Raw genomic sequence first — 27,848 nt, 5'->3', positions numbered from 1 at the left:
GTTAAGGAGCATCTTAAAGGAGGAAGGAGAACTGGATGTAAAGGGATTAGGGAGGGAATTCCAAACCCCAAATCCAAGGCTGGGCCACCACTGTTTATCTTACGCCATCGGTGCTGAAGATGAGCACACCTCAGAATAAAAGGACATAATGTTCTCCCCGTGACCGGCGTGGGTTTCCTCCCACACTCCAAAGATGTACAGGTTTGTAGGTTAACTGGCTTGGTATAAAAGTCAGTTGTCCCTACTGTGTGTAGGATAGTGTTAATGTACGGGGATCGCTGGTCGGCACGGACTCGGTGGGCCGAAGGGCCTGTTTCCGGGCTGTATCTCCAAACTAAATTAAATAAAGGAGTTGAGGAGGAATTTCTTTAGTCAGAGGGTGGTGAATCTGTGGAATTCATTGCCACAGATGGATATTTTTATGGTGGAGATTGATTAGTACGGGTGTTAGGGGTTGCGGGGAGAAGGCAGGTGAATAGGGTTGAGAGGGAAAGATAGATCTGCCATGTTTGAATGGTGGGGTAAACTCGATGGACCGACTTGGACCCGTATAGCTCCCTATAACCAATAACTTGGATCCGTCCCGTCCGTAAGAACAGAACCCACCACACACCTTGGGTAGTCCAGCCAAAGAGTTCTGCCAAAGTTCCAACAAAGAGTCTTCAACCTGAAACAGTGTCGCTGTTTCTCCCTCCTCACACGCTGCCCGACCAGCTGAGCATTTCCGGCGTTTTCTGTTTTTCTTTCAGATCTCCGGCATCTGTGGTATTATTTGATTTCCAGCTCCTGTGTAACTCTGACTGACTGCCTCGTGAGTTGTCTGAATAACTCCTGTCTGTTCTCGTCTTGTCAATCTCACATCCCAATCCAGAAATATTAGCATGTGCCGTTTTATACTTGTTCATATTAAAAAAATATTATTTGTTGCTGTATGGTCTACATGTTCTGTTACAAACTGCGCGAAGAACACAAGTCAAGTCAAGAGAGTTTATTGTCATGTGTCCCAGATAGGACAATGAAATTCTTGCTTTGCTTCAGCACAACAGAGTATTGGAAGCAAAAAAACGGGACCACTGCAGTTAAAATGGACACAAAGTGCTGGAACAACTCAACGGGTAAGGCAGCATATAAGACCATGAGGGGGAATACAGTGAATGCATGGAGCAGCCTTTCATAACCTTTTTACCCTTGTGGAACCCTTGAAATGTCTCAGGGAACTCCAACATTAAAATTATGATATATCTTTATTATTTATTATTATAATGCTTTATTTTCATACACCAGAATTTCCCAAGAATATACCGTACGTGTAATAATAAAATTACAGATATGAAATTAAACACAAAAATACATATACATAGAAAATAGGAAACATAGAAAATAGGTGCAGGAGTAGGACATTCAGCCCTTCGAGCCTGCACCGCCATTCAATATGATCATGGCTGATCATCCAACTCAGTATCCCATCCCTGCCTTCTCTCCATACCCCCTGATCCCTTTAGCCACAAGGGCCACATCTAACTCCCTCTTAAATATAGCCAATGAACTGGCCTCAACTACCTTCTGCGGGAGAGAATTCCAGAGACTCACCACTCTCTGTGTGGAAAAAGTTCTCCTCATCTCGGTCCTAAAGGATTTCCCCCTTATCCTTAAACTGTGACCCCTTGTTCTGGACTTCCCCATATGATTAGAACCCCTAGCGACCTCTCGCAGAACCCTCGCGTTCCAGGGAACCCTGGTCTACAGTCTTAACCCCAGGGCGACTAGACCACGCCATATTGGACATAGGATTAAGGTGAGAAGGAAAAGATTTAATAGAAACCTGAGGGGCAACTTTTTCCACTCAGAGCGTGGTGGGTGTATGGAACGAGCTGCTGGAGCAGGTAGTTGAGGCAGGGACTGTGACATCATTTAAAACAACATTTGGACAGGTACGTGCATAGTATAGGTTTAGAGGGATATGGGCCAAATGTGGGCATGTGGGACTAATGTAGATGGGACATGTTGGTCAGTATGGGCAAGTTGGGCTGAAGGGCCTGTTTGCGTGCCCCATGACTGTGACACTGACTTTACGACTGAGTTGCGGACAGATGAGAGATTCTGGAGATGGTTTTGGCGGTGGAGGAGGTGCCGTGCCGCGGGGACGTTTGTCGGCACAGGAGCGGCGCTCACTGCGATCCGGACCTTGCGACCGGCGCCACATCCTCCTGCTTCAGGAACCACACTTCGTTCCTGCGGCCGATGGGCTTCAAGGGGGGGTCGTAGCCGACGCACTGGTAAACGTCACGTTGGTAGCGCTCCGTATCTCCCAGCGCCTCCCGCAGCTTTCCCGCGTACTCCACGTAATGAGCCTCCTTGGCGTAGCCGCCAAACTGCCTGCAGTTACAACGACAGGAAATGAGTAAAGCACCAGCCCCTCCGCCACCCAGAGGAGCCGATCCATCACCCACCGTGACCTTTGGCCCTCCCTCTACCCACCGTGACCTTTGGCCCACATCCCTCCACCCACTGTGACCTTTGGCCCTCCCTCCACCCACCCTGACCTTTGGCCCACATCCCTCCACCCATCATGACCTTTGGCCCTCCTTCCACCCACTGTGACCTTTGGCCCACATGCCCTCCACCCACCGTGACCTTTGGCCCTGCCTCTACCCACCGTGACCTTTGGTCCACATCCCTCCACCCACCGTGACCTTTGGCCCTCCCTCTACCCGCCGTGACCTTTGGCCCACATCCCCCTACCCACCGTGACCTTTGGACAGGTAAACAGATCAGAAGGGTTTAGAAAGACATGTCCCAAATGCAGGCAAATGGGACTGGCGTAGATGGGACATCTTGGTCGGCATGGACGTGTTGGGCCGAAGGGCCTGTTTCCATGATGTATGATTCTATGAAACTAATTGCATCTGTCATCTCCCAAACAAGCACCAATCCAAGTGCCCTCTGTGCACAGAGCAAAATACAAAGTGCTGGAGTAACTCAGTGGGTCAGGCAGCATTTCTGGAGGACATGGACAGATGATGTTTCGGATCGGGTTAGGTCCCTTCTCTGGGAGCAGTCTGAAGAAAGCTCTCGACCCGAAACGTCACCTATCCATGTTCTCCACAGATGCTGCTTGTCCCTCTCAGTTACTCCAGCACTTTGTGTTCTATGCAATATTCCAGCACTTGCAGTTCCTTGTGTCGACAGCTCAGGTGATTTGGTGGAAGAGTCTGTCAACTCCTGCCTGACATCCATGGCAAATCTTTAGACTCTAGAGCTACAGCGCGGAAACAGGCCCTTTGGCCCATCGAGTCCACGCCGACCAACGATCACCCCATACACTAGCACTATCCTACACACTAGGGACAATTTACAATTTAACAGAGGCTGATTAATCTACAAACCTGAGGTAGACATAAGTGCTGGAGAAACTCAGCGGGTGCGGCAGCATCTATGGAGCGAAGGAAATAGGCAACGTTTTGGGCCAAAACCCTTCTTCAGACGAAAGAAGAAGGGTTTCGGCCCGAAACGTTCTGATAGATGCTGCTGCACCCGCTGAGTTTCTCCAGCACTTTTGTCTACCTTTGATTTTCCAGCATCTGCAGTTCCTTCTTAAACAATCTACAAACCTGTATGTCTTTCGGTTGTGGGAGGAAACCAGAGCACCCGGAGAAAACCCACACGGTCACAGATGGATTGATACTTTGTCAATTGCACTTGGTGCAGCGAAATTCTTTGTTTTGCAAACAACACACAAGTGTGCAAGCACCTGTAGTCAGGATCGAACCTGGGTCTCTGGTGATGTGAGGCGGCATCTCTATCCCTGCGCCAGCATGCAGCCTTACTCCCACCTGATGGACAGACATCCTGGTGGTTCAGGCGAAGTGAGGTCCAGTGGCTGAACTCCAACCTCATCCCAAGACCAGTCCGACTGGAGGTCCCTTGGGCTGAGAAACCTCCAGCGATCGCAACGCCAGTCGGTCCAGATGCCCAAAGGCTCGGCAGACGGCAAAACTAGGAGGGAGCTGGAGAGTTTGGGCGCGAGGAATAAGGGCCGGGGGGAGGGTGAACCGCATGTGTAATAGATGCATCCTTCACAGTCGGCTGCAGGGGGCGCCCCTGGACACCAAGATGGCCGACCGAGGCGGGCGGGCGAGAATAGGGACGTCAGTTAGCGGGAAAAGCTCCAGCACGTCAAGCGCGCGGCCCGACCAGACGTTGGACTTTGAATAATGGCGCCAAAAATGTTGGCGCCCGCGTGTGTTTTAACGCACAAAGAATTTTCACTGTGTAGTCACATCAGTGACAGATAAAGCACTATTGACCATCACAGTCAGACCCGCTCCCGCCCATCGATGACCGCCCGGACTCACGTGGAGTAGACGGTGAACCCCTCCACACGTTTGATCTCGATGCTCTCGTCCGTCGGCTTGGGGATGTTCTCCTGGAATTGGGCGGGAATGCGAACCTGCACCTCGACTGTGGGCTGCAGGCTGCCCCCCTCCTCTTCGCTCGGCCGGACGCTCATGCTGACCGGAGACGTCATCCCCAGCTGCAGGCCTGCAAGAGAGCAGTCAGTGTGAGTCGCCACCCTCAGACCAACCCCAACGCCATGATGGTTCAGTTTTGTTTATTGTCACGTGTACCGAGGTACGGTGAAAAGTTGCGTGCTATCCAGTCAGCAGAAAGACAATACATGATTACAATCGAGCTATTTACAGTGTACAGATACATGATAAGGGGATAATGTTTAGTGCAAGGTAAAGCCAGTAAAGTCCGATCAAGGATAGTCCGAGGGTCACCAATGAGGTAGATATTAGGTCAGGACAGCTCTCCGGTTGTGGTAGGATGATTCAGTTGCCTGATAACAGCTGGGAAGAAACTGTCCCTGAATATGGAGGTGTGTGTATATTACATTTCTATAACTTTTTCCTGATGGGAGAGAGGAGAAGAGGGAGTGGCCAGGGTGCGACTCGTCCTTGATTATGCTGCTGGCCTTGCCGAGGCAACGTGAGGTATAAATGGAGTCAATGGAAGGGAGGTTGGTTTGTGGGAAAAAGTTATACCCCAGATTCCTGTAAAATCTTTTCCCCTTCACCTTAAACCTGTGCCGTCTGGTTCTCAATTCCCATACTCTGGGCAAGAGACTCTGTGTGTTTACCCGATCTATTCCTCTCATGATTTTGTACACCTCTAACAGATCATCCCTCATCCTCCTGCTCTCCAGGGAATAGAGACCCAGCCTACTCAACCTCTCCCTGTAGCTCACACCCTCTAGTCCTGGAAACATCCTCGCAAATCTTTTCTGTACCCTTTCCAGCTTGACAACATCTTTCCTATAACATGGTGCCCAGAACTGAACACGATACTGGAGTCCCAGCTCTGTAATCTGCAAAATGCATTGGGCACTCTGGGATTCAATCATTTAATATTTACCGCAGTTTTTCAAAAGATTGAGTGCATTCGGACTGTGCAGTCCAAGCCGGCTCAACCTTAAAAATAAAATATTTATCTATCTCCCCCTTAAATATGGTCAGCAATCCAGTCTTCACCATCATCTGGGGCAGAGAATTGTCGAGATTCACCACTCTCTGAGAGAAGAGATCTCTTTGGACAAAATGCTGGAGTAACTCAGCGGGACGGAGCAGCATCTCTGGATAGAAGGAATGGGTGATGTTACGGGTTGAGACCTTTCGTTAGAATGTAAGAAGGGATCTCGACCCAAAAAGTCACCCACTCCTTCTCTCCAGAGATGCTACCTGTCTCGCTGAGTTACTCCAGCGTTTTCTGTCTATCTTCGGTGTAAACCAGCATCTGCAGTTCCTTCCCACACATACAGATCTCTGTGCACCTCTGTTTTAAATGACAGGCCCCTTATTTAGTTACCATATCCTCCTGCTCACGATGAGTGGAAACCTCCCAACATCTAAATTCTTCAGGGTAGACAAAAATGCTGGAGAAACTCAGCGGGTGCAGCAGCATCTATGGAGCGAAGGAAATAGGCAACGTTTTGGGCCGAAACCCTTCTTCAGCCTCTTTGAGATCTTACAAGATTGAATAAGGTCTCCCCTCGTTGTTCAACATTCCAAGGAGTAAACTTAAACAGTCTAGCAGTTCTTGACAGGAATCCACGGTGCAATTTCCTTCCGAGCCACTGATCTGTTGGAGTGCTACATCTCAATGAGTTCCTCCCATTCTGCCCCCTGTTACCCAGGTCCCTGCCTTTGTTTCACCACCAGTCACAGTGCCTCCAGCTAGTGAGGTGCTAATCTCTGATATAATGTAATATAAAGGAACTGCAGATGCTGGTTTATACCAAAGATAGACACAAAATGCTGGAGTAACTCAGACTAAAGAGTCCCGACTCAAAATGTCACTAATCCATGTTCTCCAGAGATGCTGCCTGACCCGCTGTGTTACTCCAGCACTTTGTGTCTATCCCAAAATCTAATGTTCCCTTCCTGTACCTCACTCCCTTTGGCGTTCCTTAGACCTGTTATTCCACTGATTTTTCCCCCCAAAATAATTGTTCTTGATATTTTGATGATTTCTATCATGATTTTTTTGAGATATGTTTTGTTTAATTTAATTTAGAGATACAGCGTGGAAACAGGCCCTTCGAACCAGAGTCCGTGCCGACCAGCGATCCCCCCCGCACACTAACACTATCCTACACACACTAGGGACGATTTGCAATTTTTACCGAAGCCAATTGACTGACAAACCTGTAGGTCTTTGGAGTGTGGGAGGAAACCGGGGCACCCGGAGGAAACCCACGCGGTCACAGGGAGAGGGAGAGCGTACAAACTCCTATCAGTCAGCAGTCGCAGTCAGGATTGAACCCGGGTCTCTGGCGCTGTACTATTGTGCCACCGTACCGTCCCAACAATAACTGTTCCGATTCTCAACGCTCTTGGGAAACTGCTTGAGATATTTTGCAGCACTCGAGGCATTGCAAGCTGCTGGTATCTGGTTTCGGGTCACGGGGAGATGGAGAATTCATTGATTCACAATGGGACAACGCGCCCCCCCCTCGCCCCTCGCCCTTTAAGCTGACGGTACCTTCCTCGTTGCTTCCTCCGAGATACTTGAGCAGTTTTACGGCTCCTTCACCCGATCCCTCGTCGAATGGCTTTCCACTGATGGTCACGCTGGCGTAATTACCCGGCTCATATCTCCTCTCCTCGTAGCTCAGCTCTCCCTGTGAGGAACATCAAAGCTGTCAGCCCAAGTGTGGAGCAAGAGTCATAGAGTGACACACCGTGGAAACAGGCCCTTCAGCCCAACTTGCTCACACCAGCCAACGTGTCCCACCTGCCGGCAATTGATCCATATCCCTCCAAACATGACCCCTCCATGTACCTGTCTAACTGTTTCTTAAACGTTTGGACAGTCCCAGCCTCAACTACCTCCTCCGGCAGCTCGTTCCATACACCCACTACAGTTACCCCTCAGATTCCTATGAAATCTGTTCCCCTTCACCTTTAATCTAGCAAGTGTGTGGGAAGGAACTGCAGATTCTGGTTTAAATCGAAGATAGGCACAAAATGCTGGAGTAACTCAGTGGGACAGGTTGCATCGCTGGAGAGAAGGAATGGGTGACCTTTCAGGTCGAGACCCTTCTTCAGACTGGATGGAGTGGCCATTGATGGAGTGAATGGGAGGAATCAGAAGGGACCAGTGAAGAGGGGGAAAAAAAGCAGCTCGCTGCTGCCTCCTGCTGACACCTCCAGCCTGAAGAAGGGGTCCCGACCAGAAACATCACCCATCCTTTTTCTCCAGAGATGCTGCCTGACCCGCTGAGTTACTCCAGAATTATGTGTCTATCTTAGTAATACCTTCATTCCCCTTCACTCGAGTATAAATGGTTTTATGTTGCAACTCGAATTCTTGAAAGCACGGATTACATCACGCGAGTGTTGCTAATCGAAGTTGCAACATTTATTATGTAGCAAATCAACGCCGATGTATTAAATTATTAAATTCCTCGCGCCTCGTTTCATCTGGTGCGTGGTTCAAAGTCAGGACCACCAAGGTTGAGTGAGGTGCCGGTTTAACGCCACATTCCAGCAGCACCAGCGGGCCCGGCTCAGATCCGGAGCAAAGAAACTCTCTCATGTTGCTGAGTCATGGATGGGACAAGTAGCCAGGTACATTGGCCACGTCAATACAATGTACACACATGGGACACACGGACGCATTCTGCAACAGAGGGACACGGAGTTGGGTTTAAAGCAGCATCTGCCGTCCCTTCATACACGGAGATTATCTTTCAGCTCCGGGCTGCTCTGACCAAGCAAGCTCTCCCCACAGGCGCTGCCTGATCCAAAGGTTCAAAGGTTCAAAGGTTCAAAGGTTGATTTATTGTCACATACACCTAGATGTAGTGAAATTCCTTTTGCCAATGCAGCACATAAGAAAGAATACAAACATAACAATAATAAATAGCTTTAACATAAAAACATCCCCCCACAATGGTTCCCATTATGCAATTCCTGGGTTAAAGAGGGACTGGTCTGTGTCTACCCCTAAAACTCATACATTCACACTTAGACACACCCATGCACGTACACACTTGTACACTCACACTTATACACACCCATGCACCCACACACTTATACACTCACACTTATACACACCCATGCACTTACACACTTGTACACTCACACTTATACACACCCATGCACGTACACACTTATACACACACTTATAGGCACTCATGTACACACTATTGTTTGTGTTTTGAGTATGTGTGTATGTGTATATATATAATATAGTATGTATATATATAGTATATATATGTGTGTACTTGTATGCGTGTATATATACACACACTAAACTATTTCCCCCTCTTGTTTATCATATTGTTTACAGTGTACTATGTTTACATATTCTGTTGTGCTGCTGCAAGTAAGAATTCCATTGTTCTATCTGGGACACATGACAATAAAACTCTTGTGTTCAAAAGGGAACTGCAGATGCTGGAATATCGAAGGTACACAAAATTGCTGGGGAAACTCAGCGGGTGCAGCAGCATCTATGGAGCGAAGGAAATAGGCGACGTTTCGGGCCGAAACCCTTCATGCTGCTGCACCCGCTGAGTTTCCCCAGCAATTTTGTGTACCTACAATAAAACTCTTGACTCGTTTCCCCGCGGAGATCAGCACAAGGCGGAGGAATTGCTACTTTCCTCAAATCACACCAATTTTGACCCAGCCCCTTGTACACACACACACACACACATATACATACGCACACACATTTCTACTCACACTCATACACGCTCATTCACAACACACACACACACACACAGTGGGGCGCCACGACACCTGCCAGCGCTCTCCGTGGGTGGGAAGTTTGCACAATTGAAGCCCACTCGGCCCATCGCCCCGCATCTCGCTACCCGGCTCTAGTGTGGCGAGTCGGAGACACAAGAGAACCAGGAAGAGAGGCCAACAATTCCCCAAATCCAGCGTCGATAGATTCAGCTGTCGGTGACGCTGGAATAAAGCTCGCAGGCTGAATGTTTGGCTGTCCCTTACCTTGGTTTCCGAGTTCAGCGTCTGACTCGGTCTGTGTTCAATCTGGCTGAACAGCGAGTTTTTTATCATCCCAAACATATCTGCAGTTCTTAATCCTAAACACAACTCAAATGGAAACACGCGTGACTCGTTGTGTTCGGCCCCGCTCTCAGCAAGGGCAGGAGTCTTTTGGGAGTTTTGTTTCTAAACGGATTGCTCAATTGAAATCAAAGATCATAGGAACCTCCAGCAAACATCCGCCGAGAGTTGAGCCAATGATTTAGACTGGGTGGAGTCACTCCGTCCCTGACCTAACACCGGCCCTAAATGTAGTTTGAGACAAAAGCCCAACACCAAATGCTGGAGTAACTCAGCGGGTCAGGCAGCAACTCTGGAGGAAAACGGATGAGTGACCTTTCGGGTCAGAATGTTTCTAGTTCAGCGATACAGCATGGAAACAGGCCCTTCTGCCCACTGAGCCTACGCCGACCATCCATCACCCGTTCACGCTAGTTTCTATGTTAACCCACTCCCCCAGCCACTCCCTACACACTAGCTGCCATTTACAGAAGCCAATTAACCTGCATAACTGTAAGTCCTTGAGATGTGGGAGTAAACCAGAGCACCCGGAGGATACCCACGCGGTCAATAGACAATAGGTGCGGGAGTAGGCCATTCGGCCCTTTGAGCCAGTATCGTGATCATTTCCCACCTTAGAGTGCTGCATTTTCTTGCCCATTCACTTAATATATCCAAGTCAAGTCAAGTTTATTCGTCACATACACATACGAGATGTGCAGTGAAATGAAAAGTGGCAATGCTCGCGGACTTTGTGCAAAAAGACAAACAAACAAACAACCAAACAAACTACAAACAGATCCATATCCCCTCTGATCTTATTACCTCTTTCTGCACTGTATCAGCTCACTGAAGACAATTTTGCAGAATCATAGTGCCCACGTGTGAATCAAAGAATGCCTTGAGCTGCAGGTGAGTCTTCAGGCAATGGATTGTAGCATTAGGGTCAGTCAGCATCTCTGGAGAAAAAGGAATAGGTCACGTTTCAAATTGGGGCCCTTCTTCAGACTATTAGTCGAATCCTTTATGGAATGAAAGGACAAAAGTGGGAGCAGAAAATAATAATTGATCACACTTACATAACACAGGCAGATTTCTGCAAGCAGAGGGAACTAATTGTCTGAAGAAGGGTCTCGACCCGAAACGTCACTCATTGCTTCTCTCCAGAGATGCTGCCTGTCCCGCTGAGTTACTCCAACATTTTGTGTCTTCGGTTTAAACCAGCATGTGTTCCTTCCTACACATAATTGGTTTAAGAGTTGAGAGTCAAGAGTGTTTAATTGTCACATATACCATCGACAGAACAATGAATTTCTTACTTGCAGCAGCATAACAGATCTGCAAAATACAATACATATAAACAATATGTAATAAACCCCTGCAGTAGGTCAAATATATTGAGGCCCCTTAGGACCATAAAGTCATACGGCGTGGATACATGCCCTATGGCCCATCTAGAAACATAGAAAATAGGTACAGGAGTAGGCCATTCGGCCCTTCGAGCCTGCACCGCCATTCAATATGATCATGGCTGATCATCCAACTCAGTATCCTGTACCTGCCTTCTCTCCATACCCCCTGATCCCTTTAGCCACAAGGGCCACATCTACCTGTAACTCCCTCTTAAATATAGCCAATGAACTGGCCTCAACTACCTTCTGTGGCAGAGAGTTCCAGAGATTCACCACTCTCTGTGTGAAAAAGTTTTCCTCATCTCGGTCCTAAAAGATCTCCCCCTTATCCTTAAACTGTGACCCCTTGTTCTGGAGTTTGTTTGACCAAAATCCCTCTAAAACTATCCTATCCATGTACCTGTCTAACAGTTTCTTAAACGTTGCGATAATACCTGCCTCAACTACCTCCTCTGGCAGCACTTTCCATGTACCCACCACCCTTGTGCAACCATAGACAGTCCATGGTTGTGGAAAGTGTTGTATCGTGTTCAAGAGCCTAATGTTTGTTGGGAAGAAGCTCAATTGCAGCAGCTTTATCTGAGGATGTTTTGCAGCAGGAATGTTGTGATTAAAGAAAGTTTAAAATCAACAAACCTGTGGAGATTCCACACTCTCACAGAGGATCCAATTTCCAAACATAAATAAAACAGTACTGTAGATATTTTTAAATATTATTGTATAATTCTATAAATCTGTGGAGATTCCACACTATCACACATAATCCATTTCCCAATCATAAAATAAACTGTACTGTAAATATAGCAGAGAATTCATTTTCCATTCATAAGTGGCCAAATTTTGTGCATTTTCTTTTTCAAATTTTCAAGAAAATTTGTGTTAAAATTTTATTGTGTTTTTGTGTGTTCTTTCTCATTGTACCGCTGCTGGCAAATTCATTTAACTTGCACTTTATGTGCAATGTGACGAATAAAACTGATTGTATTGTATTGTATTGATTGTAATTGTAGTAAAACAGTACACATTTAAATACTGAATTCATCCTGACCAAAAGATGATGGCAGCGGTGGGATTCGAACCCACGCCCCCGAAGAGACTGGAGCCTTAATCCAGCGCCTTAGACCGCTCGGCCACGCTACCAGTGTGAGAGCACGGTGCCGCAAACACACACTTGAAGCGGCAGCCGAGACGCTCGGGGGGTTTGTTCAACTCCCAGCCCCGGGACAGCCGCCACAACCCGGGGCCGAGCCGGCGCCAGGCCGAGGCTTCCATTCGGGCCTACCTCCAGCCGCTTCCCGCCACAGACCATCCCGGCCCCGCTGCTGCGCTTCACGACCACGTTTAGATGTTTAATATTGCGGCGTTTGCGCGGAATTGAACAACTTTGTGGAATTGCTGACGTTTGCAGCGTGTTCACAGCTCGGCTCCGGCGACCTATCCCTCAGTCGGTAGCGTGGCCGAGCGGTCTAAGGCGCTGGATTAAGGCTCCAGTCTCTTCGGGGGCGTGGGTTCGAATCCCACCGCTGCCATCACTGTTTTATCCAAACTAATATCCTTTTTGCAAATGCAACGTGGAGGTGAAACCCTTCTTCCTTCAGTATCTTAACTTCCTCCTTGTTCACTCCATCGCAGGAAGAGTAAACCAGAATTACACATCTGTTCGCCAGGGAAATCGAGGCACAGATAGGTTCAGTTCAGTTTTGTTTATTGTCATGTGTACAGAGGTACAGTGAAAAGCTTTTTATTGTGTGCTATCCATTCAGCAGAAAGACAATACATGATTGCAATCGATACGTTTACAGAGTATAGATAAGGGAACAACGTTCAGTGCAAGGTAAAGCCAGCAAAGTCTGATCAAGGACAGCACCGAAGAGGTAGATAGTAGTTCAGCACTGCTTTCTGGTTGTGGTAGGGTGATTCAGTTATAATAATAATAATAATAATAATAATAATAATAATAATAATAATAATAATAATAATAATAATATAATAATATCTTTTATTGTCATTGCATATCAGTGCAACAAGATTTAGTATGCAGCTTCCAACCGATGTAAAAGAAAAGTAAAATAAATAAATAAGCTGTGTGACATGACTATCCGAGGGAGACAGTCCAGGGGGTATGGGGGGCACTCAGCAGGGCCGGTTTAGAGCCGCTATAGCTCTAGGAATAAAGCTGTTTCTGAGTCTGGAGGTTCGGGCGTAGAAGGCCTTGTAACGTCTGCCGGAGGGAAGTAGTTCGAACAGTCTATTACAAGGGTGTGAGGAGTCTTTATGGATGCTGACGGCCTTCCTGAGGCACCGTGTGTGGTAGATGCCCTCCAAGGCTGGTAGCTGTGTCCCAATAATCCTCTGCGCTCTGTGGACGACGCGCTGAAGAGCTCTCCTCTCCGCCTCCGTGCAGCTGAGAAACCACACAGAGATGCCATAGTTATAGAGTCATCGGGCGATACAGCGTGGAAACTTGCCCAACTTGCCCACACCGGCCAACATGTCCAAGCTACACTAGTCCCGCCTGTCTACGTTTGGTCCATATCCCTCCAAACCTGCAGCTGAGAAGAAACTGTCCCTGAATCTGGAGGTGTGCGTTTTCACACTTCTACACCTTTGCCAGAGGGGAGAGCGGAGATGAGGGAGTGGCAAGGGTGCGACCCGACCTTGACTATGCTGCTGGCCTTGCCAAGGCAGCATGAGGTATAAATGGGGTCAAGAGAAAGGGGGTTGGTTTGTGTGATGGTCTGGGATGCGTCCACAATTTGCTACAATTTCTTGCAGTTTTGGATGGAGCTTTTCCCGAACCCAATAATTGAAAAAGATAGTCAGAATCCTGAGTGTAAATGGCAAGGAATAGAATGAAGGCTTAGTTTTAAGGTGAGAGAGGAAAAGTTTAATGATGGGTGACATCTCAACCCAAAACGTCACCCATTCCTTCTCTCGGGAGATGCAGGACAGAACGCCACAGGGGATCCTTCTTCCCAGTGGCTATCAAACTTTACAACTCCTCCCCCTTCTGCCTTGGGGTAGACTGAGACTGACGCCCTCCCCCACTCCCCAATCTTTACACATCCCCCAAGCCTTTCCACTCGTCACTTTAAATTCATGTTTCGTGTACTCTATATTTCTATGACTGTTGGCAGATCAATTTCCCTCCTAGGTTATAAATAAAGTTCTAATGTATCGTATGCTGCCTGTCCCGGTGAGTTACTCCAGTATTTCATGTCAATCTTCAGTGAAAGGATTATGTTGTATTGGATTTTACTCTTCATCAGGCTTTGGTATTTTTGTTGTTGGCCTTTCAGGTATCGGAGCGTGAACTCACGTCCCAGGGAAACAAAGGACTTACAGAATGTCTCCAATTTAAAGTGGTCAGACAAGTATTTGTATCTGTGTTGTTCCATTGAATGGAAGCTGATTCTAAAAATCTGACAGGATTTATGTTCAGAACATTAACAGCAGCAAAGAAAAACTCTGGATGAAGACAGTTCAGCCGTCATGTTTGGATGGATGCAGTGAATCTGTATGTATGTTTACAGAGGTTATTTCACCAGTCTTCAGCCAACTTGATTCACATATCACCATCATGTTGGCACTTTGGTTCATCCCGGTGGTAGATGCTTCAGCCTTGTCTTTATTGCTCACATGTGCTGGGCCCTGCTACCCCTAAGGGTGGGGTTGTTTTTGGAGCCTACTCCTCCCATTAGCCATTCAATTGTCCACCACCGTTCATGACTAGATGTGGTCATATTGGATTGCAGAGCTGTAACCTGCTCCATTGTGGCTGTGAGCTTCTTCTGCCTGTTGCAAGTTACCTTTGCTAATTAGCGCATGTGTAATACTGCGTTACAGCCCACTGCGCACCTCATCATTTTTAGTTAAGCCTGGAGCTGCTCTTTGCATGCTTCGAATCAAGCTTCTTGAACTTGATTCACATATCACCATCATGTTGATATGTTAAATTTGTGTTTATTGTGTGTTTTTGTCATTTTTATTATATGGATGACTGCAAGGCAACGAAATTTCGTTCAGACTGAAAGGTCTGAATGACAATAAAGGCTACTTTACTTTACTTCTACAGGTATACGGTAGAGAGCACATTGACCGGGTACATCATGGCCTGGTTTGGCAACTCGAACGCCCAGAAATGTAGGAGATTACAAAGAGTAATCTCCGGTCCATCACGGGTCTGAAGGTGGCGTTGGCTCATAAGGTAGCCAACATCATCAATCAAGGACCCACACTACCCTGGTCACACTCTTTCTTCACTCCTGCCATCGGGAAGATGGTATAGGAGTCTGAAAACTGTGACCTCCACGTTCAAGTACATCTTCTTACCAATATCTATCAGGATCTCAAATACTACAAAACACTAACTAAACTGTGAACTGTCTTAGTTGCACTAAGGACTTGGGCCTTTTAGCACTAGCATTAAGGTTATTAATACATTAATTAAAAAAAATATATATATATCTATAAATATTGTGTTATTTTGCTGCAAGTTCAAATGTCATTGGGGTACATGTGGCAATTAAACTCTTGACTCATTGATCCAGGGCTGATGGTAAGGGTAGCGTAAGGTATGTGTGGGCCATGAGGTTACAGATGGTGATTGATGGCCCACAGCTCCTCACGGTTGTCCAGTTTTAACAAACGACATGGTCACAAGAGGGGTTTAAACTCTTTACTTTAATTACATTGTAATTCATTCAGAAACTGTGCCCAAGTGTGTAGGAAAGAACTGTGTATGCTGGTTTAACCCGTAGACACAAAATACTGGAGTAACTCAGCGGGTCAGGCAACATCTCTGCAGAAAAAGAATAGGTGACGTTTCGTGTATCGACCTATTCCTTTTATCCGGAGATGCTGCCTGACCCGTTGAGTTACTCCAGCATTTTGTGTCTATCTCCATTGTCATACATCTATTTCGACAGTCAGCCACACTTCTGGGGAACAGGGCGCTCCGGAAACCGGGACCACACGGAATGAAGCAGCTTGCTGGCACCTTCTCTGTGCTCCTCACTCCTCCCAGCCTTTGCCCCCGGGTTGCTGCGGTAGCTTAAATCCGATCTGCTGTGCCAATTGGTGGGGCGAGAGCTCCCCCTTGCTGTGGTACGCCTGGTGCAAGGCCTGGTGGTGCCGCACACTCTGCAGCAAGCACAGGTAGGTGGAGGCCTGGTGTAGCAGCTCCTGCTGGGCTCGGCACAACTTCTCACTGGTCACCTGCCAAGAAACCGGAGAGAGAGCGGTTACTGACGGGCTGAACGTCCTGACACTGCAACGCTGCATTTCATGCAAGGTGGGAAAATCAAGCCAGCCATTTTCAGAAACTGTATTTCTCTCTGCCCTCAGACAAGCCTAACCTCAGGGTTTAACCCAGTGACCTCACTCTGCCTTTGCTCTGACTCCTTGACCACTGACCATGACTAGATTTTGAATTTCCTCGCTCCTTGACCAAAGATCCCACACCCCCGACTCTGCTGTTCATAAGTGATAGGAGCAGAATTACGCCATTCGGCTCAACAAGTCTACTCTCCCATTCAATCATGGTTTAGAAGTTTAGAAGAATGAGGGGGTACCTCATTGAAACATACAGAATATTGAAAGGCTTGGATAGAGTGGTTGTGGAGAGTTCAAAAGGGAACTGCAGATGCTGGAATATCGAAGGTACACAAAATTGCTGGAGGAACTCAGCGGTCTGAAGAAGGGTTTCGGCCCGAAACGTCGCCTATTTCCTTCGCTCCATAGATGCTGCTGCACCCGCTGAGTTCCTCCAGCAATTTTGTGTACCTGTGGTTGTGGAGAGGATGTTTCAACTAGTGGGAGAGTCTAGGACTAAAGGTAATTAAAGGAACGTTCTTTTAGGAAAGAGATGAGGAGAAATTTCTTTAGTCAGAGGGTGGTCAATCTGTGGAATTCTTTGCCAGGCTGTGGAGGCCACGTCAGTGGATATTTTTAAAGCAGAGACAGATAGACTCTTGATTAGTACGGGTGTCAGGGGTTATGGGGAAATGGCAGGAGAATGGGGTTAGGACAGAGAGATAGATCAGCCATGATTGGATGGCGGAGTAGAATTGATGGGCTGAATGGCCTAATTCAGTTCAGTTCAGTTTTATTTGTCATATGTAAGTTAACGCAGGGTCAACGGTACAATGAAATGTGTTTGACAAGACAACGGGTCACCTCAGCAATGATATAACAAGGATAAAATTAAGGTTTTTAATTCTGCTCCTATCACTCTTGACCTTAGGGCTGATCTATCTCTCCCCCTCCTAACCCCGTTGTCCTGCCTTCTCCCCGGAGCCCCTGACACCCGTACTGATCAAATGTTGCAGGAAGCCCTGACACACTGAGGTTGGTGTCAAAGAGTATGGAGGAGCTCCTCTAGTATCTTTGGTTGGTGTCATAACTTGTGTCTGTTGCCCCTCCATCTAATGTTGACCCCCTTAACCGCCCTGATTGGCTGAGCTGCTAAAGCCCGCCCACACATTGGCGAATCTCTACTGCGATTGGTGGAATCGACTGTCCATCACCCAACGCCCGCCCCCATTATTGGCACCCTCAGCTCTGATTGGACCGTCGACCACCTAAAGCCCGCCCCCTGCATAAGCCGTGGTCCTGATTGGTCGACCGCCACATGCCGCTGTGATTGGCCAATCCGACATCTAAAGCCCGCCCCCGGCTTCATCAGCCGCTGTCCTGATTGGTCGAGCGGCCCGTGTTGTTGTGATTGGCCAAACCGACACCTAAAGCCTACCCCCTGCTTCATCAGCCGCTGTCCTGATTGGTCGACCGCCCCATGCCGCTGTGATTGGCCAATCCGACATCTAAAGCCCGCCCCCTGCTTCATCAGCCGCTGTCCTGATTGGTCGACCGGCCCGTGTTGTTGTGATTGGCCAAACCGACACCTAAAGCCCGCCCTCTGAGTGGAAGAGGGGACCGTCAATAACCAGAGCGCCCGCCCCCATTACAGTGATTGGTGGATCGGGCCGTCGGTCATCCAAAGCCCGCCCCCCTGGGTCATTGCCCGCCGCTGTGATTGGTCGCGCCGCCCGTCAATAACGGCAGCACCGCCCCCTCCCCCTCCCGCCGCCCCGTCGCTCAGCGGCAGCCATGGCGGCTAACGGCTCCAGCCCTCCGGCGGCTGCTCCGGCCCTTCACCTGGTTCTGGCGGAACTGCTCGGTGATGTACTTGTAGGCGGCGGTGCGGCGATAATGGCCGCCCTCTGGGCTCAGGTACCTCAGCTCCTTCAGCAGCGCCCGCAACACCCGCCATGGAGGAGCCGCCATCTTCCCTCCACACTACCAGGCCGCACAATCGATGGCGGAGCGCAGATCGGGGTGCGATGCAGCTGGTCGCCGATGGGGGGCGCTGCCTCCCCCTCCCCCTCCCCCTCCCCAACAAAGATTGCTCCCAAAGGCCAACCTTGGCTTTCAATACCCCCTCTATACACATGGAGAGATATTCATGCTGCATGATATTTAATAGCTGCTGGACTTTATATTACTGCTAGTTCACTTTCCTCTATATTCTCCCACCCCATGTATTTTTTTTCTTAGCCATCTGGTGAATCATAAGTTAATAAGACGTAGCAGAATTAGGTCATCAAGTCTACTCCGCCATTCAATCGTGGCTGATCTATCTCTCCCTCCCAACACCATTCTCCTGTCACCCATACTAATCAAGAATCTATCCCTGCCTTAAAAATATCCACTGACTTGGCCTCCACTGCCTTCTGTGACAAAGAATTCCACAGGCTCACTGCTCTCTGGCTAAAGAAATTCCTCCTCATCTCCTTCCTAAAGGAACGTCCATCTATTCCGAGGCTGTGACCTCTGGTCCGAGACTCTCCCACTAATGGAAACATTCCACATCCACCCTATCCAGGCTTTTCACTATTTGATGAGTTCCATTCTAAACTCCAGCAAGTAGAGGCCCAGTGCCGTCAAATGCTCATCATATGATAACCCACATTCCTGGGATAATTCCCGTAAACCTCCTCTCCAGAGACAGCACATCCTTCCTCAGATATGGGACACGGGTGAGGGAGCCACCTGACAGCCGGGGGGGAAACCATATTTACTAAAGAATGAGGATATCTCAGATATCCTTTAATGAAAAGCCTCACATTGGGAGCAGATGTGATTGGGACAGGAATTGAGAGTAGGGATAATATCTTATCAAGAAGCAGGATTGAAGGAAGTGTCCTGATAACTGTGGGAGTCGGTAGGTTTGTATTAGACGTCAGTCAATAGTCCGTCCCATGTGATGGAGACAAGAGAGATCAAGAAATGGGAGAGAGGTGTTGGAGATAGGCCAGATGAATTTGAGGGCAGTGTGGAAGTTAGCAGGGAAGCTAATGAAATCAACGAGTTCTGCATGGGTGCAGGAGGCAGCCCCGGTGTAGGGCGAAATGTTAATTTAGGGAGAACAGAGTAGCGTAAATGAAGGGTCCCGATCCAAAATCCCACTTAGCCATGTTCTCCAGAGCTGCTGCCTGACCTGCTGAGTTACTCCAGCACTTTGTGTTTTTTTTTGGACAAACTGCTGGCAGAAATCAGGACGGTCAAGAAGCATCGGTGGAGGGAAATGGAGAGACAATGTTTCAGGGTGGAACTTTTTCAGCCTGAAGGAGTGGAGGGGCAAATGATTGTAGAAGAGGGTGGGGCAAGAACTAGCAAGCGACACGTGAATCCAGTCAAGGAGAGGTAGATTGGCAGATGCTGCCTGACCTGCTGAGTATTCCTGACATTTCTAGTTCTCTTTAGGATTCTGCCTAATATACTCCGGAGTGCCTGAATGTTACATCTATAATTTCCAATTTTTTTTCTCCTCCAGTTTATCTTGTTCCAAGAAGCAGCTATTTCTCCAGTAAACACCAAACATTTATTCTGTATTTAATTATAAATATTTTAGCTCCACCTATTTACAAACACTGTTCAAGTACCTCTGGCTGCTTCACTGGAATCCACTACCTCACAAGATTGGCAGTGTGAGTAAATCAGCTACAGACTGCTTAAAAGCAGCAAGGCTGCCAGAACCAAGAACCTGGATCACTCCGTACTGCTCCTTAACCGCCGCTTCACACCTTGTTTACAATTGATAAACAAATTATTTTCCACCTTTCAAACTTTACCTGTACAATACACTATGCTAAATTCACAATGCAATTTTAGTGATACAGCACAAAAACAGGCCCCACGGCACACCGAGTCCGTGCTAACCAGCGATCACCCAGTTCACCGGTATCCATTACCTCTCACAAGAATGTCAGGGGAGGTGCTCTGGCTTATTCTTAGTGGAGATGGTCATTTCTTGGACGAGGGTGATGTGAATGTTACTTGCCATTTATTAGCCTAGTCTATTTAATTTGTGTGACCATAGATCACTCCCCTATCAGAATCTCAGGCAACTGTGCTGTCTGCACTGTGGAAGCATACTTCTTTCAACCCAGATCTCCCCTCAATGTCCTATTAAATTTTTCCCCTCTCACCTGAAACCTTGGTTCTCAATTACCTGGGAAAGAGACTGTGCGTTTACTCGATCTATTCCAGTTACAATTTTGTACATTGTTAAAGAGGTGCTTAGTTAGCAATACTGCCTCATAGCTCCAGGGAAATGGTTTGATCCTGATCTTGGGTGCTCTCAGTGAGGGCTTTTCACATTCTTCTCATGCTGCACAGTTTGTTCTTATAAAGCAAAGATGTTGGTAGGTTGATTGACTTCCGTAAATTGCTCCTGGTGTTGGTGGGTGTTATGAGGATTCAGGCAAATACTACTAGTTTGTGGACCTAATTACACTCTGTTACCTCAGCAATTGCAGCCATGCCATTTGCATGCTTGACACCAGATTTCAAAACAAGACTCTCACTCAATCACTTCTTGTAACAGAATTCAGAATCATCAAACGGATAGTATATTCGATGATGTTTTCCGGACACCTGGAAAAAATATGTAACCCCGCACCTCCTTCTTGGTATCACCAGCTCATAGCCACTCAAAGTGGAGAAGTAGCTGTCAGGATAGCAATGAGAACTTCAAGTCCATGCGACAGCCCAGAATAAATGCCCAGAACAAGTGCCCAGCTCTGCACCCACCCACTCAGCCAAGAATATCTTGTCCCAAGATAAACACAAAGTGCTAGAGTAACTCAGCAGGACAGGCAGCAGCTCTGTGGGGAAGGAATGGGTGACGTTTCGGGTCGAGGCCTTTCTTCAGACGGGAAGGAATGGGTAACGTTTCGGGTCGAGACCCTTCTTCAGACCTATCCCATCTTAGTTTAGTTTTAGAGATACAGCGCGGAAACAGGCCCTTAGGTCCACCAAGTCCGCGCCGAGCAATGATCCCCGTACACTAACACTATCCTTTAAACTAGGAACTTACAAACTTTACCGCAGCCGATTAACCTACAAACCTGTACGTCTTTGGAATATGGGAGGAAACCGGAGCACCCGGGGAAAACTCATGCAGTCACATGGTGAACGTACAAACTCCGTACAGACAGCACCAATAGTCAGGATTGAACCCGGGTCTCTGGCACTGTAAGGCAGCAACTCTACCACTGCGCCTCTGTGTCATCCAATTTGTAGATTCCATTTTGGTCTCTGAGCCCAGAACTGAAGTGAAAGTAAATCATCCCTAATCTGAGCGAGACCAAGCGCAGGCTCGGCGATTGCTTCACCCAACAGCTCCGCTCAGTTCCCACTAACCAACCTTATCTCCTGGTGGCTCAGCACTTCAACTTTCCCTCCCATTCCGAATCTGACCTTTCTGTTCTGGGCCTCCCCCATTGCCAGAGTGAGGCCCAGTGCAAATTGGAGGAACAGCACCTCATATTTCGCATAGTTTATGAAACCCCAGCGGTATGAACATTGACTTCTCTAATTTCAGAGTCCTTGCTTTCTCCCTCCTTCCCCTCCCCCTTCCTAGCTCTCCCACAGCCTACTGTCTCTCCCCCCCCCCCCCCCCGACATCAGTCCGATGAAGGGTCTCGACCTGAAACTTCGCCTATTCCTTCTCTCCATAGATGCTGCCTCACCCGCTGAGTTCCTCCAGCATTTTAGTCCACCTAATCTGAGGAAGGCTGCATAGATGGAGAGAGGTGAAGTGCTGCAAGCACACAGACACAACCTGCATAAGCAGCAGCTTGTACTATTGCAGGGGCATAAGCTGTACATCTTTAACGTAGCAAGCCACTGCCGATCACACCACACAAATCCTTCTTGGCTGCAGCACAAGTTCCTGTTCCACAGACAACTTTGCTGAATGAAGATATGATTATACAGGAAACAACCCAATGAGACCAAATCAATCACCAACTTATGTCACGCACAAATACAGCAGAGTCGGAACGTGTTCTCACCATTTTTGTTTTATTTTAAAAACAGTGCTTTATTACTGTTGGGAAGGGTGTGCCCTCCTTCGAGTTTATAAAAGCCAGCAACAAGATCAATAATTTATACATGGGAAGTAATACAAAAGGAATAATAGTCCATGTCCTATCTACTTAACATTCATGATTATATCTAATTATAACCCAATGAATACTGCTCGGTGATGAAGCTACTATACGATATACCATACCTTCCAGGGAAACGTTCACAAACAAGGTGGATCAGGGTCAGGACAGTGTTGATGCTAGCATTCTAGCAAGATTAAATACCACCTGCGCATGTTTTTTTTAAGAATGTTCTGTTTAGTGTTTTCTCCTATTTTATTCCCTTTCCCACGCCTGCACCACAGCACAACTTCCAGATCCCCCATCCCACCGTTCACCTCTGATCGGAGCTCGGAGAGCAAGTTCTCTTCTCTTTCATGGTTCATACAGCCTTCAAGCTGCGGGAGATGAAGCCTATCCTTGATTACCTGGGGGGGTGAAGGGGGGACCAGGAGGATGGTGATGTTGGTGAGGAAAAGGGATTGTGATTGTGTCGGGTGAACTGTATTAGAAGTAAATGGAAAGAAATAAATGTTGTTTACAAAAAGGCTGAAATGATTAAAAGGTTCAAGTATCTGCATCAGCCATGCCGCTGTGATAATGACTCCTACTGCTAACAACCAAGGGTTTCCTATTCCAGTCGGGATACAGCCATGGGTCCCGTCCAAAAAAAAAACCACACACACACACACGCATGCACAACACAAAACAAATAAAACGGGTCTGTCCCATAGAAGCTGATCTGATGGACGGGCTGTTGGACTTTTACCATGCAACAAGCTGTTGACTGGACATGGCCAATTCCTGCTAGAAGCAAGAAGGTCTTTTTGACAAATAAAAAGAGGATTAAAAAAACATTTACTCTACTCAGAAATTGTTCCCTCCAAACATTCTGCCTATTCTACAACTGCTCCGAGGCTTTTACAAAACAAAGACAAGGATAGAGAACAATACCCTTGGGTTACTTGGTAGTCAATAGAGTAGAGTGCAGCTGCAGTACTAACTTACTAACATGTTCACTGGTTATAATATAAAAGTTAACCTAAGTAAAAGAATATGATTTGTAGTCATAGGAATGAAAGCGATTATTGAATCTGGTGTGACACAGAATAGCAACTCCCATTAATACAAGCCATCTGTGATTTCTAGGTTTTCTTTCTATGGTAGCATTTTATATGCGCAATTAAACTAACTGGAGCACTATCAGGAGATGCTGTCAAGCACCACACCACATTCCCATTTTAATTTCCTTCCTCTGTGATGAGACTTTTCTGTGAATGTTTCCCCATTATAACGACAACTAAAATATTTTATATACAAAAAACATAATTGTCATACAGCGACAAACCATGCTTTGGCTTGCAAAAAAAAAATCATAATTTAAGGGCGGCAGTGTGGTCTCTACGACTAGTGTCCCTTTTTCTTTTAACAAAGATTGATTTTATTTAAATAGCTTACTAAGCCGGTGCAGTGAACACTGTGTTGGGGGGATACTGCATGATCAGAAGCTCTGGCAACAACTGTGCTGTCTGAACTGTGGAAGTATACTTCGTTCAACCCAGATCTCCCAGTGTGGAGATATAACAGGGTTCTCAAACAGACAGCAAAGCCCCAGGAACATCGGAGCAGAATGGATAGGTCCACGCCAGCCCCAGATGTGCACAATAAATCAATCTGACCTGCAGCCTCAGTGACTAACCCTCACACATTTGCTCAGCTAACTTCTTAAAAAAGTTTAACATCTGAAATAACAACACGAATTCCTGTGAAATGCCAGCTGACATTTTGTGGAATTCATACCTCTTTTTACATGATACTACTGTGTGGCTGACCATCCTTCCACACGTTTGCTGCTGCAAGCTCTCAATCCCCAGCCTATTCACATCGCTCCTTCCAGCTCGCACCCCCCAGGCAGAGGTGGAGCTAGAGTCGTCTTTCACCAGATGACCATTTTCTATGCAGCATCTCCCTGCTCGTTTAGGTACTCACCGAAGGCAGAGGTAAATGAAACAAAGATCACAAAGCAGCCAAAATCCAATGATGATGATTAGAGTTAACAGAAAGTTTGATTTAGAAACTGCATTAAATTTGCATGTAATTCTGCTGAATGCAAAAGTGTCAGCCAGTCTGAGCAATATCCTCGGTCACATTAAAAAAAATAAAAATAAATTGGGTAATACAATTCAATTAACCTGATGCAATTAAAACATGCATATATTTAGTGCCAACACTTCTGGATTGTATCACTTTACTCAATGGTGCTACCTGACAGTGCAGTGTAAACCTGCCCCATTTACACCAGGAGGTTCCAATAAAACCTCCATTTGGAATTTGCTGGGATCCTAATGCATTCAGTCTAGATCATTTTAAAAACAAATTTGTTCAGATAAATTTACATACCAGTGGGAGGAGGGTAGGACGAGGTGGCATGTGTCTTAAACAAATGATAAAAATGGACAAAAAGTTAACGTTGCAGCCACTTTGCATTTTGATAGCAACCTGTATTTCATTTGTTGCTATCGTTTAGTTGGGTACAAACAGGCACAATTGACATGCTGATTACCTCTGGAAATGATGAATAGATGGAACCTGTTGCTATCCTCACTACAAAAATCAAAGCACAACATAAAACTGTTTCCATCAACTCACATTTGGGTAATTTCCAGCTTTCCTCTACCTCTCCTCCTCATTTTGGACTGATCCCATTCAGTGGCAATTCAGTCTGCCTTTCTCTCTCCTATCAAGATTCTTTATAACCACAATCCTTTGGCGCTGCTGTTCCATACACACACACCATTGGGACCAGATTCCCACGAGCACCCAATTTTGACTTTTGGTTTCGACTACTGCTTTTGTGCCTAATATTTTTTAATTTCTTGACTGTCTTTTGAGTCAAATGAGGCTGATTTCATAAATGTTACTACACACACAAAGAAATGCACTTTTATACCACAGTTAAAAACTGTCTGCACAATCTTTGGAACAAAAAAAAATGAAGGCATAAACATAAGGAAAAAAAATACATGTTTAGAAGAACATAATGAGGTATAAAAAAGTAGGTCTCTTGTGTAATGATTTCCTCTCTTTCTCGTGTATTTTTTTTCGTGTTGAGTTGCTATAAAGTTCCACTACTTGTAATATTGCAACAACCAGGCCTTGGGAAGGGGCTGTTCCCATTGCAGGAGTTCACATCACTTTTAGTAGGGAGCGAAACGACTGTATCCACCTCGGTATAAACTAGCCTGGCAAAACAAAAGAACACTATGTAAAGCAAACTAAACATTCAGTATGTAAAGCAAAATAAACATTTAACATTCAGCTGCGGCATAGGCATCAGCACACTCATCTACGTAGCTTCCAATTCCAGAGAATTAAACATGAAAATCTAGTTGGGCCATGAAGAGCAATACTGAAGATACGCAGTCTGCAAGTTACACTATTTATGAGATGTTAAATCAGGCCCCTACTGTACTTCCCAGTGGATGTAAGCAATACCATGGCACTGTTTAAAATGCAAGAATATACTCCCTGGTGCCCTGGCTGTCCCTCAATCAGCATACTGAGGCAGATAATTGAGTCATTGTCATGTTGCTGTTTATAGGATCTTGCTACATAGGGTCATAATTTTTCCCATACGAAATAGAATTTCTCTATTTAAAAGGAAAATTTGCTATCCCGTTTGCCAGTGATATAAGATGCTTATTTGACTGTAAAATCAACAGGCTGTGGGTGGATGAGGAAGGGTGGGGGAGAGAGGACAGGGTGTTACTCGCCAGGTTGAGGAAAATCTAAAAAGGACTGGCCAGTGATCAGTTAGACACAGGGACTCTACAGTTGCAGTTGATCCTCACTAGCTGAACAAAAGAAGAACATTCCTTATTGAGTTTATCTTCCTGAACCTGTAGATGCTGAAAATCTGAAATAAAAGTAGAAAATGTTGGACACATTCAGGTCAGGCATCTGTGGAAAATGAAACTGATACATCAACTGTTTTCTTCATTCAGGTACTATGACTTTGGGTGATCTAAGTTGAAAGGCACCATCACCAGCCTAGTATTCAAATGTAACTGTACTGAATACTCAGTTTAGGAGTGACTGGGCATACTGTGGCTGGGCACACTGGCATAGTGAAAGAAAAACATATAAAAAAAATATCAGCCTAATTCATGCCCTTACTATCTAATGGCTGTTGTGAACATCCATGAACATATTTAATGGCGGTGCTGGCACGAAGGGATGAATGGCCTACTCCTGCACCTATTTTCTATGTTTATATGTGAAGAATAGGTCTAAAAATGTAGCAACACATAATTGTCGCAATAAGGGTTCACCTATCCATTTTCTCCAGAGATGCTGCCTGATCAGTTGAGTCGCTCCAACATTATTTTTTCCCTCTAAATCAGCATCTGCAGATTTTTGAATCCACAACTGTCTATGATCTGGCTGCCTACCTGATACCAATCTATGTCCACAGATGCTGCCTGACCTGCTGGGTAGCTAATGCACAAATGCAGCTAATTATGAGCCAGTACTTTCATCGGTGGGAAATATAATATACAGGCAGTTTGACCTGAATGGACTTTGCCCACAAGAGACTTGATGTTTTATTTTAGCAGAACTGAAGTTGATTAAAAAAAAAAACCGAGCTGGAATTTGAAGCTTGTTTGTAGCGTGATCCTGCAGACATGGCAGACTTTTGCTGCAAAACTGCTTATAAATCCTTTGCTGACCATACCCACTCAACTCAACGGCACATTGTGTGTGACACAACTTGTACTTTGCTGCTTTTTGTCAGCTTTTCAATTGCTGATACAATTTGTGGGACCAGAAGCTGTCTAAATTAGGAAAATGGAACATAGCACATAAAGGGTCTTGACCCGAAACTTTGCCGAATTCCTTCGCTCCATAGATGCTGCCTGCCTCACCCGCTGAGTTTTCCCAGCATTTTTGTCCACCATAGCCCATTCAATGTTAATTTCTCTTAACTGGCACAAGACGGATTACTCACTAAATGTTGTTATCCTAGCTTTTTATTTGGTTGGATGGGTGCAGTAGTTTTCAAGCATTTAAAAAAAAACCTCCAAGCCCAGGCCAAAAGCTGAAGAGGCGCCTGGGAGGAACTGGCAAGGTGTGGAGGGAATAGCTTGCACATTATGTTAAAGATTTTACAGCATCTGGCTTGATGCTCCAGGCCCAGAAAAGAATCACATTTCTCATAGCTCGTCATTAACAAATGCTCAGATGAGAAAGTGCCTTTGTACAGTGCCCTCCATAATGTTGGGGACAAAGACCCATCATTTATTTATTTGTCTCTGTACTCCACAATTTGAGATTTGTAATAGAAAAAAATCACATGTGGTGAAAGTGCACATTGTCAGATTTTAATAAAGGCCATTTTTATACATTGTGGTTTCACCATGTGG

General features: G+C 46.4%; 3 protein-coding genes and 2 non-coding genes across 15 annotated transcripts in view; 1 reads left to right on the top strand and 4 right to left on the bottom strand.

The window, feature by feature from the left end:
- Positions 1-1,956: 1,956 nt before the first annotated feature.
- Positions 1,957-12,317, bottom strand: hebp1 (heme binding protein 1). Of its 2 annotated transcripts, none has more exons than XM_033013082.1 (4): positions 12,276-12,317; positions 7,045-7,183; positions 4,356-4,542; positions 1,957-2,376 (listed from the first exon to the last, which is right to left on the bottom strand). In XM_033013082.1, exons 1-4 carry the CDS (start codon positions 12,300-12,302, stop codon positions 2,169-2,171), a joined length of 561 nt encoding a protein of 186 aa, XP_032868973.1. In that variant the 5' UTR covers positions 12,303-12,317; the 3' UTR covers positions 1,957-2,168. The 2 variants fall into 2 exon arrangements, with proteins under 2 accessions (XP_032868973.1, XP_032868972.1); XM_033013081.1 differs by lacking the exon at positions 12,276-12,317 and adding an exon at positions 9,525-9,795.
- trnal-aag lies at positions 12,052-12,133 on the bottom strand. The gene has a single exon. It is a non-coding gene; the product is annotated as a tRNA-Leu (tRNA).
- Positions 12,318-12,440: 123 nt separating the features above from the next.
- trnal-aag lies at positions 12,441-12,522 on the top strand. The gene has a single exon. It is a non-coding gene; the product is annotated as a tRNA-Leu (tRNA).
- A 3,134-nt stretch (positions 12,523-15,656) lies between these two features.
- On the bottom strand, positions 15,657-18,316 carry fmc1 (formation of mitochondrial complex V assembly factor 1 homolog). The gene is made up of 2 exons (XM_033013083.1): positions 18,149-18,316; positions 15,657-16,210 (listed from the first exon to the last, which is right to left on the bottom strand). Exons 1-2 carry the CDS (start codon positions 18,275-18,277, stop codon positions 16,007-16,009), a joined length of 333 nt encoding a protein of 110 aa, XP_032868974.1. The 5' UTR covers positions 18,278-18,316; the 3' UTR covers positions 15,657-16,006.
- Positions 18,317-22,341: 4,025 nt separating this feature from the next.
- The window catches only part of LOC116966763 (RNA binding protein fox-1 homolog 2-like), a 209,913-nt gene continuing 204,406 nt past the window's right edge, over positions 22,342-27,848 (bottom strand). For all 10 annotated transcript variants that reach the window (XR_004410067.1, XM_033013085.1, XM_033013086.1 and 7 more), the window contains one exon: positions 22,342-25,667. Coding sequence is in view for 9 of the 10 variants with exons in the window: in XM_033013085.1 (XP_032868976.1) it covers positions 25,623-25,667 (45 nt within the window). In the remaining variant the exon portion in view is untranslated. The remainder of the gene's footprint in view (positions 25,668-27,848) is intronic.

This window comes from Amblyraja radiata, chromosome 38 (genome assembly GCF_010909765.2).
Source record: "Amblyraja radiata isolate CabotCenter1 chromosome 38, sAmbRad1.1.pri, whole genome shotgun sequence".
Classification (NCBI taxonomy): domain Eukaryota; kingdom Metazoa; phylum Chordata; class Chondrichthyes; order Rajiformes; family Rajidae; genus Amblyraja; species Amblyraja radiata.
This window is presented reverse-complemented; position numbering and strand designations above follow the sequence as displayed.